Here is an 18,766-nt window from a genome sequence, read left to right on the forward strand (position 1 = left end):
AAATAAATAAATAAATAAATAAATAAATAAATAAAATCTCTCCTACCTCGGCCAGTGGTACGATGCCCTGGATGTCAGCATTGCTGATGTAGAGGTGCGACACCTTCTCCGCTTGTAAAGATGTCTGGTCACTCGTTGGGTATTCCACTGTCCAGTGTAGAGTTTGGGTTGGCACCAGGTTAATCACATTGTCCACCTCAAAGTCCAGCTGCATCACCTCATATGTGGGACTATCCATTCTTTAAAGACAAAGAGGGATTGTCAGTTTAAGGTATTTACTGAATGCTTTAAATACCACAGTTAAAGGCTGATTAAAATATGAATGATTGTTTTAATAGTTTAGCGTGTTTGACACTGAGGTGAAAATAAACACGTCTTCTGGTTCAAGTGGAAATGCTGTTGCTCAATGAAGAGAGAACTCTGAAATAGGCTGGTTGAACAGCAAGAATCTTTATTTTGCAGTCCAGGAGATTACAGCCAAAACCCAAATTGTGGCCTTCAAGCCAAATGATTCACCAAGTAAGAAAGATGAAGTAAGAAGGCCAAGGATGGGGGCGCACAAGGCCCTTTATAGGCTTCACAGATGTACCATAAATTTTGTCACGGTATACCTTGTTCCTAATATGGTAATATGTGCCGAGCTCTGAAGCTGGAAACTAAGAGACATCACATCTGTGCATTCCTAAGAAGAGGCCCCCCCACTCTTGGACACTACAACACAAAAGCACGTGTGCTCTTAAGCCAAATGGCCAGAGAATTAATTAATTAATTAATTTAATCATCACATCTGTGCATTCCTGAGAAGAGGCCCTCCCACTCTTGGACACTACAACACAAAAGCACGTGTGCTCTTAAGCCAAATGGCCAGAGAATTAATTAATTAATTAATTTAATTATTACATTATTTATTTATTTATTTATTGAGGTCTCCACAGAATTTATTATGTCCTTGTGTTCTTAAAATAAATATTGTGAACATGAGAAGACCATAKAGGAGGATTAATAACTGGATTTGTCTTGATAACTTCTCATCTCATCTCAACTTCTCATTTAAAATCTTACTGCTCTCAGAGGCCGACTTTAACAATACAACAGTAATTATTTGATCCATAAAAACACCTAAAGTTTAAAAGGACAATCTGAAAAGTACATTTTTACCACAGTCGTGTCCCATAATTTGCACTACAAATTTAAGAGCACAAACTTTGGACATAGTCGACCTCTCTGACAACGTTCTTAAAATTCTGTAGCATTTGGATACTCTTGCTCTGATAGATAAACAAATCAATGGCATTTAAATCAATCCCCTGATCCAGTTCCTGCTGTGGCAGTAGGACAATGACCTTTCTTGTTTTCTTGTTTGCGAATTGCTATAAAATTGTCCAGGATTTTTGATTGCAATAACCGGTCAAACGTGTTAAAAGATGAACTTTCAGGATGTTGTTTTCAGAGGTTTAGTGCCATATATATAAATCACATTATTATTCAAATATTTTACCTTTTCCAGGGGTGGCAATATATGTTTTTATTGCAGATGATAATACAAATGAATGCTTGAAATGCTTCTCACATCCAAGTCAACCTTTCCTTCACAACACTGTTTTTATTATTTTGTTTGAAAACTATTCCCACCTGGCCAATCTGTGATTTGTTCTGTAATTATTCAAAGAGAAACAGAAACTTAAATTGCCCTGATTTGAATTAATTTTAGATTCAGAAAGTACAGGTGTGTGGTACAAATGGGATTCTTAGAAACTATTTAGCATATTTTTTATGCTCAGAGCACAACATGTTTAAACACGTTTTTAATTTTATCTCAGAATGTCTTTTGTAATATTGATCTGCTGTGTTAAATATATTAGTTGTGATCACCAAACAAATTATTAACTTTCTCTGCAGCAGTGACGACTGTGGCCAGTTGTGAGAGAATTCATAAACAATAACTAAAGGATCTAAAGGATTTTCTAAAATATACTTCTATTAATATCACTTTAGGACAAACCACTGATAAAAAAATATCTGTCTGAATGCGACAGAACCCTTTTTTTTGTGGTCCTGATAGGRACGAAAACTACTCACAGTTCACAGTAAGTGCAACACAAATGGTCTCCTGGGTGGAAGTGGAGAGATAAAAGTTCAACACACTCCAACTGTTTCACAGCGACAAGAAAGATAATAATCTAGATACAGTTGGGTAACCAACAAATCATTCTGTTGCCGGTTGCCTGACTGCACTATAAAAAAAGTTTCCCATTTTGTTATTCCACTGCATAAAATGTGCGCGCACGCACACACGCACACGCACACACACACTTTAAACCTTACAGTACCTGAAGAGGTTAAAAAAGCGTAAGACATTGTAAATAATATTAAAATGTTTTAAAGCTTTAGTGCATGTGCAGACACAGAAACCTGTATGGGAGTTACAGGTCGTGCCAGCCAGTTGCTGACAGTCCGTGATATCTGCTGTGTCTGACAGTAAGAGAGGCAGTCTGTTTTTGTCAGGAGAGATGAAGTGAGCGATGTGTTACAAAGCTAGATTAAGGAGGAAAAGCTGATGGATGTCAGCTCCCCTTGACCTGTTTTATGTCCCATCATGCTCGAGTCTCTGTCATCTGTTTTTGCCTCCTGTTTCCACCTTTCTTTCTGTCTAACAGACATAACCTGACATCAAGTAGTTACTCCTCCTTTAGGGAGAAATCTCTTTTATTTTAGTCAAAAATGTTCCTACAAAGAATAAAATAAAAAAAATATGATCAAATACAAATTTGATGATTGCTATGAGGTAATTTGAATAATAAATATAAAGCAAATAAAGGCCTATAAATGCAATATTATGCCTTGGTTAGAAAATGCAWATAGTCCATTATCTTCCATGTTTAATAAAAAAAAAAGAATCTTGTGTATTGCACAATATCAAATATTTTAACACAATAACTATAAAACTCACTGAGTTATAGCCATTTCTATATTTTCTATGGTGAGCTGGCTGTCTGTGGTGGTCATCTTAAATTGGATTGACTCCATTTGTAACTTTTTGTGTTTCAAAAAATTCAGCTAGTGTTTCACGGGATATTTCAGAAACAGGCGGATACACAATTGTACACACTTGCACACACACGTTAGCAAAAGATTTCAGTTTTTTTAATAGAAATAAAAAGTCAGAATTCACAATAAACCTATGTTCAGGCCCAATCATTCAAAGTCATGGTGTTCCTGACATCAGTAACTTCAGCTCTTCTGAAAGCCTGCACTTTTTGTTGTGTTTCTTCTCTTTATGGCTGTTAGTGAAAAGTAACAAGATTCACTATCTGGGGACACAAAGTGCCAGCCCATTTTTTTTAGAAGTCTGGCTAAAATACATTCATGTTTTTCTAGGTGCTTTACTACTATTTCTATTTAATTAGCATAACTTATTTGTTGRAACAGTGGCAAACATTATTCTAAGTAGGGGGGCTTTCAAGGAGCCACAATATTCAGAGGGGCCAAGTATTTTTTCAGCATCCTTGCACACAAATCCCCAGTTTTGGTAAGGTATGTTGCAGTCACATATACTGTATAGTATAATGTAATGTAATGTAAATAAAAAAAATTGCAGTTTAACATCTCCTCACCATTTTTACATGCATCTTCATTGTGCAAATATTAAATATTTTCAAACATACAGCATGTGAGGAAATCCTGCCATTTCTCGATGGTTGAATGGCTTTTTTTCTGCAGGATTGTTCAAATTGACTTAAGAGAGGACGACTTCTGTCAGCTTGATTCATGCTGGAATTTCCTACTTGACTCACTAGCGCTACTAGTGTTTGGACAAGAAACTGCATCCACCATCATCTCACTAGGCTAGCCAAAGGAGTGACAAGACAGGGACACTTCAGAGGGCCAATCAGATTTCAGCTGGGGCCCAGTGTCCATGAACCACCCCTGTGTTGAAAGAGTAAGTACATCACAAGACCAAAACAAGAGATTTTTTTTGCCTGAAGTTAAGAGCTTTTTATTGTTGTTTTTAAATGTGATTCGACATTTTCTGCCACATCGACAGATTTTTGTGTAACCATCACAATCTTTGTTGTTTAATCACAGAGGACACATTAGCACGTTCCCCATTTTATATTTAACATGGATAAACCACAAACACTGCAAGGTCTAGACACATACAGACTGAGACACGGTGCTCTGTCACTCTCACTCTTTGTTCCTGTCTTTCCTATTCCTGTAGACACACACAGGCAATGCACGAGCAACACACTCCTCCCTGACTTACACAGAGACACACACGCACACATGTACAGAGAACTATCCAAAAATTGTTGAGTGTGTTTTGGTGCAGTGTAATCACTGGAGCTGAAAAAGCAATGTGTCTGCAGTGACAGGTTCATTCAGGTGTTAGCTCCGTCCCAACCACTAGGCTCTGAAACAATCTTACACTGTCCTCAAGTGCACACACACACACACACACACACACACACACACACACACACACACACACACACACACACACACACACACACACACACACACCAGAGCGCTGCTATCCAGCACGCGAAACCAACCAAATGAAACGGCTGCTGAAGTTCACGCTTTTTCACAACTTTTCAGTTTGTTTTCCTTTAAGCAATGCTGATCTTAAGCTGCCACCCCTGTTCCAGATAAAGTGGTACATGTTTACAGTTCAGTATCAGTATGTACAGTACACCATCTGAGCTGCTTTAACACAAGTGATCAAATTCTGCTTGGCTTCAATGAAAATTTGGATTTTAGTAAAWTACAATACTTCAGGGCTATTCAACTATGTTTGCTCGGGGGGCTACAGTTACTGCCGGTCAACAGCTCAGGGGCCGAACATCCAGCAATTAAAGTCATTATGTAAATAAACCAAGAATTACAAAAATCTGTTACATTTGAAATAGTTTATTTTGCTGCATTTAATCATGAATACAACATACAGAACCCTATGTAATAAAAGTAGTGATAATTAGACAATATCAAAAACAAAAAATAACACATTATGCCTCCTGTTGAATACAAATATTTTGACATCTGACTTGCCAAAAATTTTAAACCAATTTTATTTTTACTTTCCTAGTTTTATCTTCAACTGCTTGTAGTTTAAACTGTCTTGGATGTTCATAGAAATGGTTTTTACAAGCTTCTAGCCAAGATTCTGACATTTCTAGATACCACGTCTTTGTAAAACTTATAGAATCTAAAGTCGAACACCTGGGGTTTGGGCTTAAGAGATGAGTGAACCGATTAGCGGGCCCAACTTCGGTCGCTCGTGGGCCAAATGTGACCCGTGGGCCACCAGTTCAATAGCTCTGCAATACTTACTATAATACAATATGTACAATGATGTTTAAAGGATAAATGATGAATGGATCCAAAATAAGAGGGAAATGCACCGCTTTTCATTGTTTTCTGCAATTTGCATCTCCAAACTAGCCTCCCAGCAGTTGATTCTTGAGATGCTACTTTTAGGGCACATCTGACTAAACACCATGCAGATTCTCGTCATTGCGTTACCTTTATGTTAAGGAGCTTGGATTATAAACCCATAAAATGAATAGTGGCATTTTTCTTATTCAAAAGAACTTCTCATGGTGGGGAATTTTCACTTTTAACTTTGTGCTTTAACATTCACAAAGGTTTTGAGAGCTGAGAAAAAAATAAAATAAAACATCACACAAAAATATATACTTAATGTATTTAGAAAAAGTTAATGAAACAGGATGAAATTTACTTTTAGATTGTAAAATAAAAAAGTTTATTACAAAATAGCTTTTTGAATTGTTCAAAGGGTTTGAAATTGAAACATTTTTTTCTATTTCTTTTGTTGTTATTTGATAGTTGGTTTAAAAAAACGAGGGATGTGCAGATGCTCGTCTTTTTGATAGTAATTTTCTTACAGCCTGGGGAGCCTGGCGTGTCTTAGCCTACAAACCCAGTTAAAAACATTCACTTCTGGCAGCATCGAGTGCCTTCGGAGATGTGCTGGTTGGATTTGCTTTAGTCTATAACTTGTTTGGAGCTTTTGGGGTCTCAGAGCTGATTAAGAGAAATCATTGACAGTTTTTCCTCCCTTTTTATCTATTTAGCCATCAATTAAGCAGCTTACTTTTCAGACTAGGTCAACAAGGATAAAATCATGTTTTCACTCCTACTGCTTTCATCCTTTCATATTAAAAGCTTTCATTCTATTTTGTCATCATAACACTGGTTTTATTTAGTTTATGAAGATTTTGAATTGCTAGTTAAGTATTGAATATATCAGTAAAACAAATCTACATAAAAATATCACTGTAAGATACAAATAAAAACATTTTGGAAAAAGTATACCCTTGTGCTCAGTATGGTTTTTATTATGGTCCCCAGAGAGAAAATATGTTTTATTTTCTACTTTTTAGTTGCAAGTAGCTCATTTTATTTTATTGTTTGATTAATAACACTGCATATATTTTTAAGTTAGGATGAACAAAGCCATGAAAGCAGTAAATATATGCACAAATATCAGCATGTTTAGACAAAGGACATTGGGCCTCATGCAGGAACATGTTCGTATTCTTATCCTAAATTTCTCTTACTTTTTTTCGTACAAAGGGATCGTACGAACATGTCACGTCAGATTCAACAAACTCTTCTATCTTCAGGAAAAGGGTGTAAATGAGCTGCATAAACTCCACCTGTTCGTATCCAGCTGCTCGTGCACGCSAGAGGAGATTAGCATAATTACCACCCCAAAAACACCATATAAGGCTATGTTTCCTGCCTCAGATATCAGGAAGTGYCCATTCATGAAAATGACAGTGAAAACTAAAAAGAAGAACTTTACGAGTTCAGAGATTGAAGTCCGTCTGTCAGAGATCCAGAAAAGAAAATCTGTCATTATTAGCAGTTCAGCTGTGGAATAAAAAGAGCTGCTAAAAGTATAAACAACTGTGTTAAATCATTTTCATTTATTCAGAAGCCACACCGTCGTGCACCGTACCCCCCGCACGTGGTCACAAGTGGTCTCAGTTGTGGTTCTGAAATAAGCATTTTAAAATGTTTTCAAAATAAGTCTGGCACTTTGGAGAAAATCCAGGACTCGTTGGAGGGATTATGTATCCCCTCTGGTCTGGGAACGTCTCGGAATCCCCCTGGGATGAGCTGGAAAGTGTCGCTGGGGAGAGGGAAGTCTGGGTCTCTCTGCTGCTGCCCCCCGTGACCCGATCCAGGATAAGCCGGCCGGACGGACAATTTATATTGTTAGTCTAAATTATTACATTCAAAATTATAACTCTAATTCAAGCAGAATAGCCTATTGTCAACATAATTATGGAGTGTGATTTATTTTCAACTCAAAATATCTTCAAACTAACGAAATATAAAGTTATTAGGGAGGAAAATCCGTCTGGATAACAGCAGACTGACTGCTCGTAAAATATACGACAGGTCTGGACCACTCGTGAATTTTGTTCGTATCTGAAAAAAACTTAGAATATGAAAACATTGGTGAATGCCACAAATTCTCCTAAATCACTCGTACGCACAACTTAAGAACAAATCTGTGCGTACGAACGGTTCTTGCATGAGGCCCACTGTTTGTTTTTCAAGATCATGGATTAAGTGTTCTTTTTAAATACATACAGTAAGTACTCATTATAATGTATAAATAATAACTGAGGTAAAGTGAAGGATTTGTGACTTGTGATTTGTGTGTGAAAATTTGACTCCTTCACAAACTGTTGTTTTTCTGGTGACTTTAGCTCCCTGTGTCTTCTCTATAATCCAAACCCCAGTGGTGACCCTCATGGGTTTGTTCTCCTGACGAGAGGCAGGTGGAGGAAAAAAAGAAAAAAAAACATCTTCCTTAAAGTTGTACAAAAAGAACACATACCATCTTGAAAACATAGACACAGTCAGTCTCACCATGCAGCAAGTGCTGGGAGGACAGGGTGTCTTATCAAAGAGTACCACAGGAAAGTGGTGGTCCCGGGGGAAATTCAAAGGACAATGGAGAACAAACATACACACGCGAGCGCCAACAGACGTGCACCGCTGGCAAGAAAAAAAAGGGAATCATCCCCTGAGAGAATAAAAGACAGAAAGAGAAGGTTGGGAAAAGAACAAGAAAATAAGACAAAAGAAGAATTTCTTTATTTTTGCACCAAAGAACTTTTCACCTATAGTGTTTTCCCCTCAAAACCTGCACAAGCAGAGGCTGAACCATGGGTGGATAGATGAAAGGATGGGTGGAGGGAGGGATGGATAGATGGTTGTTATAGGAACAGAAAAGAACACTGAAAAGTTGTTTTACTGCAGACTGACAGGCCRATAACGTGCCATCACAGCCATCAAACACCCTCACCTTCACTTGTATGAGACTGTGGGCGTTTGCATGAAAGTGAATTCAGGTGAACAAGCAAGTGACAACCGGACTCAGAGATACAGCACACTGTCACAGACAACCTGGGAAAGGTCACAGAAGACCTGTAAAAGCCTGGCTGCTGATACTATCCCCCATAACCAGGTGTGTAATAAAGTTAGTGCAGACAGTTCAGTGTGTATTTTACTTTGTGTATTCAGTCCTTGCCTAGCACTCTATCAGCTTTTTGCACCTGATTCCAACAGGTCAAGGTGCCCTTGATGGCACGTGTTCAAACAAACATCCATTCAGAGAGCACACACTTTGAGTACTTTAACCTCGACTCAGCCTTCACAAATCAGCTCTTAGATCAGTTCTCAACCACAACAAAGTCAAAGGAATTAGGAGAACAAAAACAGGGCAAACAGGAAATAAAAAGCTGTTTTAAACTCTCCTGTATGGAAATGCCACCCTACAGTAAAGAAGAGTAATAAAAGAGGAAAGATATTAAAACATACGCCATGTTGTTTACACTATGGATTCAGCAATAATGATGCATTATTCATAGTAGGTAATCAAATTTAAATTAGAAACTGCAAGTCGTGCACTGTAATAAATGTGCCTCTTTAATTCTGGTGCCTTTACTGTCCTGATTGATTTGCTTACATCTGATAAATATTTGCTACCCAGCGTCAGGCACAATTCATTTATTTACCTGATGAACAGATTAACCTTTTGCTTTTATTCATTTGAAAAGTAGATCATTTGTAGATCTCATGAATCAAAAATATAGCAAAGATTTGGTTAATTATTTGTTAATCACTAATCAGAATTGTTACAGATTTATTGATAGACTTGTCTTTTAATTGTTTTAAAGCAGAGGTGCCAAAATTGGCCCGCCGAACCATTTGATTTGACCCACCAGCAGTTGTCCTGGTTACTAGCTTGTAATTATGTTAAGATTAAATTAAAAATACAAGTAACTACAAGAGACATTTAGATTAGACTTAAGCCCATATATAGATTTGCACACCTTATAAGACCCCATATACTCAAATTTTAAATTACGAAAAGTCCCATGAGCCTTTGCTGCCTGAGCATATGTTTAATTTTCTCCATGTCCATGGGCTGAAAAAACAAAAACAAAACAAACAAACAAAAATAACTAWAGAATGTGGGAAACCACACTGGCTGCTAGCTTAATCATAAAAAAATAAAACAACTTTACTTAAATATTTGAATTTCTTATATTATTGTGTTTGGCCCATGGCCCTCAGATTGATTTTAATTTTGGCCCTCTCAGGGAAAATGTTTTATTTTTATTTATTTTTTGGCCCTCTCAGGGAAAATGTTTAAGCACCCCTGTTTTAAAGCGTAAAAAATTAGGTGAAAATATTGTGTATCAACTTTTTTTTGTATTTTTAGGAATATTGCTGTTCTCTTAATTTCTCTTCAATGCATGTAAAAAGMAAGAATACATCACACAAATACAAAAAGTTAGTTACAAAAAAACTATTTTAAAACTGAATAAAGTTCATTAGTTATTTTTTACATATTTTTTGTAAATTCAAAGTGGCAAGCTAAAAAAATTAAGAATATATAAATAAAAAAGCCGTATGTCTGTGTATGTGTGTGAGAAACAGAGGATGTTTCTGAGCTGTCAACAACACAGTGAGGTTGTCACCAAGAGGACAGAGGGGACTCTGGGGAAATGAGCTTGCAGAAACAAAGGACAAACACAGACCAACACCCACATATGAACTTCCACATGTATTTCAGCTTACATGTGCAGGCATCTAGATTACAGCAGATTTAGCTCTGTACAAAGTGAATTTAAACTCATCAACTGCATCCACTACATTCCCTAACTAGCCATTAAAATGTGTCTGCACTGCTCGCCGTCATGTGTTCAAGGTGAAAGCTGATATAAAGCACAGGGACGAATCGATAGTTCTGAGCTGCTAAAGAAAGACGCTCTGACGTGTTGCTCCTGTTAGTTTAAGTCTCAGTCTTCTTGAAGGTGTAAGCTTGCAGAACTCTTAGACTGCATTACTTCCTATATTTATCATTTTTCCTCAACTTTTTTAATCCAACTAAATAATTTCCCAGTTTTTACAAAATCACTTTGCACCGTCTGTTTGCACTCAGTTGAATTTATGAAATAAATTTAGAAAAGTCTGCAGTGATCAAAACTGATTTGCATTTGCATTTTAATATTAGAGCTAACCACGCGTGCCATTTTTATACAAACTGCAGTGCCATTATTGAAGTGCAAAGTTAGATTGAAAAAGAAAATTTAAAAAAAGGCAAGCATTGATTTCATGATGACAAAATGTTATCAAAACAGAAAAGTGCATTTCTGCCACTATGTTGCATTAGCCCAGTTAGGAGTTTAGGAAATTAGTTTTGTTTTATTTATAACAATAGCAAAAACAATGAATAGGGGTGTCCTGATACGTCACAGTAACCCAGATAGAAAAATCAAAGAGAAAAAAAAAGTAGGTCCTCTGGACTGGTTCTTCTTAGAACAGTTTAATAAYAATAATCTACAGTTTGATATCGACTACAGGTTGATTTCAAATTAATGTCTTTACAAGTAGRACAGGAAGGTTTTGAAAAGTAAAATTCTGTCAAGAAAATAGCTTCCTGTTTATTCTACACACAGTTAAATGGAAGTGAAGTAAAAAAAAAAAAAGAGCAGCAAAGAGCAAAGTAAAGTCAAATGGAGTACATTCTGGGATGGCTGAAAAAGAAAAGAAAGTTAATAAAGAGATCAAGTAAACAAATATACTTGTATTTTTTTCCTGAAAGGGATAGGGTAAAGAATATAATTATGTTTTGTAGGGCAGGAATGACCTTCTAAACTTGTCTTTGTTTCATAAATGTGCCACTGGTTTGATGTTTTTTTGCTGTTTTGTAGACATTGTGCAGTGTTGCCTTATGTGTTTAGCAACTTGTGCAACATTTGTCTTTGCACAATCAGCTTTAGGTCCTCCTGAGCAATTCCCTGTGCAGACCCAGCATTCTTCATCACGTTGCTAAGTTGTTTGCTTCACTGACTCTGATGCAGATTCCCAGACAGATGGCTGCAAAGCAAGTTGCAATTTGCACAAATTTACAGACCATAATGCAACATCGTGCTGCAAAATGTTGGATAAAGACAAGAAAATATGTTTTTTTTTGTCAACAATTTATTGTTCCATTATTAGAATATAATAAGTTGACCAGATGAACACCCACCACCTTTGCTCATAACATCTTTTTCCAGACTGATCCTACTCCCACAGGAATCTGATMATTTCATTTTTCTTGTTAAAGGAGACATATGATGCTTTTAAATGCTTCTTTTTCACATTTAAATCATTCAGTTGGGGTTTATACAAAGTGGAACTGCAATGCTTTGGTCTGAATTCATCCTTAWCGTAACTCCACAAGCCCCTCTTTTACCCCTTTTTTGCATGATCAACTCGTTTTGATGCTGTCTCTTTAAATCTAAACGAGGTGCTTCACAACCCGACCTCCCTCAGCTTTCAGACCGGTCCATTCTAGTTTGATAGAGGGGTTTATGATTATATAGCATGGCATAAACTTTTCAATTAAAAATTAATTCATAAATGTCAATGAGGGATAACTTGTCCATCCAGCCTTACATGGTGATGAAGATGACAAAATTGTAGTTGGTAAATTCAGACCTCATTTAGAGCTTACATTGCAAATACCTTGATGTAATAGTTCAGAAAATGTATTTTGAAAACAGAAAACTGAACTGGTTGAAAAATATGATCCAAAAAAATTAAAGATACCTATAAAGTACTGAGAGAGACTAAGGTCGTATTCAGACCTGATAATTTGCTCCACTTTAAACGAACCAGAGTTCATTTCCAGCGTTGGTCCGGACCTTTTGTGCAGGTGTGAATACACTCATGCGAACTCTGGTGCGGATCAAACAACCGGACCGAGACCTGCTTTTTGAGGTGGTCTCGGTCCRCTTCCAAACGAACTCTGGTGCAGTTCGCTTCAGTTTGCTTCTGGTGTGAATACAGACCGGACTCTAACCGAACCAACTGCATTAAACATGCGTCTTTTTGGACTTCACAGGCCACCGTTGCTGAGCTAAATAAACTGAAATCATACCTGTTTCATCATCTCCTGTTAGCAGCTCTGCTGCCATCATGTAGTGGGTCAGAACACGCAGAGCACCTCTTCTCCTTTGGGTCACTGGACACTTTTACTGACGCCGCTCCAAAATTAGAATATCATCACGAAACCACCATTAAATTAGCTGCTTCTGACATTTTAAATGCTATTRCAGTTGTACTAGCAGCATAAATGTGCGCATCAGAACCGCAGCATGCAGAACTTCCTTGTTTTCTTCTGGATCTGTGGCTCAGTCCCGCCCCCGTCCTTTTTTTGTCCAATGGGAGCAATGATCGTCACACTCGTGGCTTTGTTTACAAGTTATAGTTATAGTTATAGTTCATTCAAAAGGACGGGGGCGGGACTGAGCCACAGACCCAGAACAAAACAAGGAAGTCCTGCATGCTGCGGTTCTGATGCGCACATTTTTGCTGATAGTACAACTGCAATTGCATTTAAAATGTCAGAAGCAGCTAATTTAATGGTGGTTCCRTGATGATATTCTAATTTTGGAGCGACGTCACGTAAATGTGTCCTGCAACCCAAAGGAGAAGAGGTGCTCTGCGTGTTCTGACCCACTACATGATGGCAGCAGAGCTGCTAACAGGAGATGATGAAACAGGTATGATTTCAGTTTATTTAGCTCAGCAACGGTGGCCTGTGAAGTCCAAAAAGGCGCATGTTTAATGCAGTTGGTTCGGTTAGAGTCCGGTCTGTATTCACACTAGAAGCAAACTGAAGCGAACCGCACCAGAGTTCGTTTGGAAGCGGACCGAGACCACCTCAAAAAGCAGGTCTCGGTCCGGTTGTTTGATCCGCACCAGAGTTCGTTTGGAAGCGGACCGAGACCACCTCAAAAAGCAGGTCTCGGTCCAGTTGTTTGATCCGCACCAGAGTTCGCATGAGTGTATTCACACCTGCACAAAAGGTCCGGACCAACACTGGAAACGAACTCTGGTTTGTTTAAAGCGGAGCAAATTATCAGGTCTGAATATGACCTCAGAGACTCCAAGTACAACAAAATATATTTAATGACTAACAAAGTGGATTTTGCATGATATGTCCCATTGAAGTTGTATAACAGGCTGCACTCAGTGTCCTAAATTTATCTGATACACCTCACAACTGCAGAGTAATTTGATTATTTCTGCAGATGGCTGTTCAACTGGATGGTTGAGATCAAACTGTCTACACGAGTACAGAACCCTGAGGTACTCCTGCACTGCTGACCATCCTTAGAAACATCCCATCAGTTTCACAAAATGAGTCAGCTGCAATAACAGTCACAAAGAAAGAAACTACATTCTTGTTTCTAAAAATGTGAGAAGTTCACTAGTAGACACCAGAAATATCTCTATGGATGACCAAAACAGAAAAGGAAAAGATTAAACTGAAAAATACTTTGTGATTTTTTTTCTACTAAAMCAATTTGCTTTTTCTCTGCTCTACAATTTACCAAAACTTTGCTTTCCAAATAATAACCTTTTCATTCTGTCAGTAATTCTTGTGTTTGTCTAGCATCTAATCATCTGGCTGCCCTATACAAAGTTAAATCGGTGTATTTTAGCTGCCTTAAAAAAACGAGGCAACCTTTAAAAGACAAAAGGAATGCTACAAGGTAGTGTAGCTTGCTGGACTAAACTTTTTGGGGCTCAGCCTGTCACAGGGGAAGCATTGGTAAAAACTGACTGAAACTAAAAACATTGATTTTTGAAGCAAGACTGAAACTTCTGGTGCTGCAAGTCAGAGTTCTCACTGAACGTTGTTAGTTACAGGTGGACAAAACATTTAATGTTTGTACATTGTGACTTTCCTGATTTACACTATTGGATCCTACTGCCCTTTTTGCCATTCTCACACAGACGCACACAAACAACCATTATTGATTTATGTGGCCTGTAGGGAAAGCATCTTGTAAAAAAGAARCAGGACGACAGCTACAACAAACATCACTTTTTAACACGCTCAGCTTCCTTTTTCTGTTCGTGATCAGATTTTGCTTTAATGTGTCTCAATTTATCACATTAATCTCAACTTTTCTCCAGCTTCCCTGATATCTGTGTGCTTTTGTGGGACTTATTCGAGGAGGTGAAGACATGCCTTTTAGAAATGTCCCACTTGACWAAACAAAAATCGATTTTATTAAAATAAGCAATTATTTGTTTTAGAAAATGAAAATGGAATAAAACTGGCTCTTTGAAGCATAGTCAGCAAGGATCTGATGTTCTGTACTGAAAACCCTTCAGTTTCAGTGATTTTTGCAAACATTCAGCACTTTTTTTTTCTTTCTATGAAGCAAAAGTTCACTTCATGCTGTTATTTAACACCACTAAAAATAGCCACAGGGAGTTTTTAGTAATTTGTGTTTTGTGACTTTTTGCTCAAACAGAATTAAACTTTGACAGTAAGCATTATGCAGAGCTGCAATAAGTAAGCTTTTTTCCACACTCATTTTGTTTTCATATTGTTTGTAAGAAATTATATAAAATTTTGGAAACACATCAACTTCACCACCTTTGTTCAGACCTTACTTCCTATTATGGAAAACAAACCATCTCAATATGTAATACAGCTTTTAGCTCTTGAAAAATGTGTCTGACATAAAACAAAAAAGTAACATTTTGACAAAGGGGATAAATATACAGTATAAAAAACACCTACAGCATATGTGTGTTTTAAAGGTCAATTGTCTGCATAAACTCATCCAATAAAGCATATTTACTTAAATTGCCAATTCTACATCTGAAACCATTGTGTTTCTATGGAAGAAATGTGTTTTTAAATGTTATCATGTGTTGATGCTTTAAAGATTTTACTTCTAGGGTGAACTCATTTTCATTGTTTTCAATAACTCTTTCACTCCGTTGGCCTCAAAACTGAAAGCTACTCAATCTCCAGCTTTATACTATATGATAKATTTCCGCATGCCCACACACATACCCAAACTCACAGATATGCACTCTGACAGAGACTCTGAAAGAGGAAAAAAGAGAGAAGGATGAATTATTAATCATGCCGACTAATTATGGTGTGTGGCCCAGAGAGAGATATGATCCTGGGGAAATCACATCTAACAGTCATTTATCACAACAAATAGAGTGAAAAACACTGGGTAGAGGAGAAGAGAGGGAAATGGAAACAGAAGAGAAGAGCAGCCGAGGGAAGAGCCGCGATAAAGGCCAACCCACATTGCTAACAGACTTTGTTATTAAAATATGCTAAGGAGATGCAACGACAGGGAGTCGAGAGGAAGGGTAAAAGGAGAGTCTAAAGGAGCAAATTAAGAGGTGCTCAAGGGAAACTGGGGCCCTACAAGAGCCTCTAAATACCCCTGAATCTGGGTTTACAGGCCAAGACATTTCAAACAGAAACTTTAAATATGTAAAAAGAAAAGAAACTTATCTTATAGAACAAATATTTGCATAATAGGCTTGTTGATATATATATTTTCTCCAATCATTTGGCAGTTAAATAATTAAAGATGGTGACAAATGTATTTTTAAACAAAAGGTTTTAAAGTGAAAATCACACTACATGTCCGAAATTCATGGTGAAACTGGTGCAAAACTGTTGGTTAAAACTAAAAACACACATCTTTGTGTTAAACTAAAGGATTTGACTATTTTTCAAAAGACAGATTGTAAATAAATGTGTGATGAAAGTCTGCACAAATCTTGCATTTTTCAGAAACTTTATAGATTTTTAGAGCATTTTTGGTGGGAAATTAGAAATGGAGAGACAATCAAAATGTGATTAGAGTCTTAATATTTATTTATTTTTATTTATGCTCATTAGTTTCCCAGACACTTTTTATTCATTTTCAATATTGTTAAGCTGTGCATGAATGCGGTGCCTACAAATGGTTACTGTTTTGTACTTTTAAAGACCAAAGAGGGAAAAGTTTCCACATTTATTATTTACAAAGAATTAATTTTCATTATTTTACAAAGAAGAGTAGAAGAAAGCTTGTGCATGAGCGTACAGTTTTATAAGATTTAGAAAGGAGAACCAAGTACACTTTTAAAAATTCACCAAAAAAACTGTCAACTCATTTCTCTTTACAATTACAGTTTTAGTCTGTGAACTACAAAGACCTTGTCGCATTTGACCTTTTGTACACACAGTATGTTGCAATTATAGTGGAAAATGGTGTATTTTTAAAACAAAATATGCCCCAAAAATCTGACACAGTAATCAGAAGAAAAGTTTAACATTAATTTGTCATGTATGATCAATTATGGTTAAAATAAATCCTGTTTCTTCATTTTTCCCCCCATTTTATATCATGCTTGCATCTCTTCAACATCTGTAATTTATAAGTCCATATATAGACAGATTTGTAAATCTATCTCAGGTATAAATTCTAAGGCTAAAAACAGTGTTTTGCATCTACATTAGACTGTCGTAGCACAGACCTCTGATTAAAAGTGACTTCATGACAAGGTGGGAATAGGACTGAATTGCAAAAGCAGCCGCAGAGTATCTACAGTGAGAGTTAATAATTTAAGATAAACTGATAAACCTCTCTGAAACCCTTCACGTCACAAACACAACTCCTCCACCCTCTGATGATCCACCCCTTTTGGGAGTTTTCCCTGTATATATTTAGCCACTAATAATAAACACAGGGGGTATCTGAGCTATGCTGTGACGTGCTGTGGTGAGCAGAGCTAAGAGAGTGACTGAATCAGGCCAGGTATCAAATCTATGCTGCCAGCCATGCAAACCAAGGGCCCACTCAGGCCTTAAAAGAAAAAAAATAAAACACCATCCCAAAAGGCTGAGCTTTTCACCTCTCTTCTCTCTCTGACAGCACGAGGGGAGGTGGGGTGAGAGTGTGGCACGTGTGTATACGTTTAAGGGGGCAAAATGCAGAAAGGTGGACAGAAAATGGCCGTGAAGGAGTGAGAGAAACACAGAAACACCTCTGGGAAGAAATTATGCCATTTTACTTTCTGTGTCAATCAAAGCTACTGGGTTTATTGACCACTAAGAAGTAGAAAAACTGAGGAAAATCTCTGCTCTCCTTCATGATGATGATGGTGAAGGTACAACTTTATATTTTACTCTACTCACAGGTGTATGTCTGTGAATGTTGTGTCTTTGAGACCATTTTGGAGGCCAAATGCTAAGCTTTCACTATGCCTGAAGCCCCTAATGTCACATGGTAAGTGGTCCGGCTGAAGCATGAAAGGAGCCTTTAGGTTCAGTTCACCCAGTTCTTACTAGTGACCCTGTCAATCAAACCCGAGTCACAGAGAAAAAGAAAGAAGAAAGAAAAAGAGGCAACAGGGAAGGAAAAAAACATAAAAAACAAGTGTAAGGTGAAAGAAAGAAGAAAACTTGAACAAGAACACTTTTCTAACAGGCTGTGCATTTGAATGTGTTAAATTTTAAATACTGCCTTCAGTAACAATCTAATAAAGTTAATTGTGTCTATAAATCAATCTACTACGTTTTCCTAATTACTAGACACTTTTTTTATTTTTATGTCTATACAAACATACCTGAGGTTTCGACGTGTACTTCCGACTACATCAGCTGTGACACCTCTGATGTAGATGGAAGTACACGTCGAAACATGTCAGGTATGTCTGTATAGACATAAAAATAAAAAAGTGTCTAACAATTAGGAAAGCGTGGTAGATTGCCTTCAGTAACGTTTGTCTAACTGTTGGATTTATTTGTTGCCAATGTTTTTGCCCATATCTATTGAGTAGATGCTGAATCTGTGTGTGTTCATCTCAAAAAAAAATATCCCATGAACCACTGGAGAGACCTTTTGAAACTCTCAAAGTAATTGTTGTGCGTACTTGGTCCGTGTACTTTTTTTGTTTTAAAAACAGATATTGACAAACAAACATAAAAATATGGTTATTCCATTTTCATTTTGTACTCCAAAAAGTGAAAAATAAATCATTCGTCTTCTTATTGTTGACCAAAGGTTCATGGCAACCCAACGCTGTCCTTTGTAACCTGCTGTAGCTTCAAGTTCCTCACCACCACTTGGTTCGGTTGCCTAGTTAGCTTGTTATAAAGCAAAGCACATTTATTTATCCCAATGTCTGACTTAAGGTAATAAATTAGATTAACTTGCTAAGCTATATTAATAAAAAAAATACAGTCGGCTGGTAGGTAAATAAATGCGAGGACGGTTAGCAATTTTTTTATTTACAGGCAGCGGCTTGATATTAAAAAGTTATTTAGCTCCACCTTATATAGTCAGAACAACAGTGTTTGACAAAAAAATAAAACACCAACATTTTGTTTTTGGAGTATAAA

General features: G+C 37.0%; 1 protein-coding gene across 3 annotated transcripts in view; it reads right to left on the minus strand.

Moving 5' to 3' along the window:
- Nucleotides 1-50: 50 nt before the first annotated feature.
- The window catches only part of LOC106519871 (transmembrane protein 132D-like), a gene marked incomplete at its 3' end in the record, with an annotated part of 206,719 nt that continues 188,003 nt past the window's right edge, over nt 51-18,766 (minus strand). For all 3 annotated transcript variants that reach the window (XM_014011718.1, XM_014011717.1, XM_014011716.1), the window contains 1 exon segment: nt 51-239. In XM_014011718.1, the coding sequence (XP_013867172.1) occupies nt 51-239 (189 nt within the window).

This window comes from Austrofundulus limnaeus, unplaced genomic scaffold (assembly GCF_001266775.1).
Source record: "Austrofundulus limnaeus strain Quisiro unplaced genomic scaffold, Austrofundulus_limnaeus-1.0 Scaffold84, whole genome shotgun sequence".
NCBI lineage: Eukaryota > Metazoa > Chordata > Actinopteri > Cyprinodontiformes > Rivulidae > Austrofundulus > Austrofundulus limnaeus.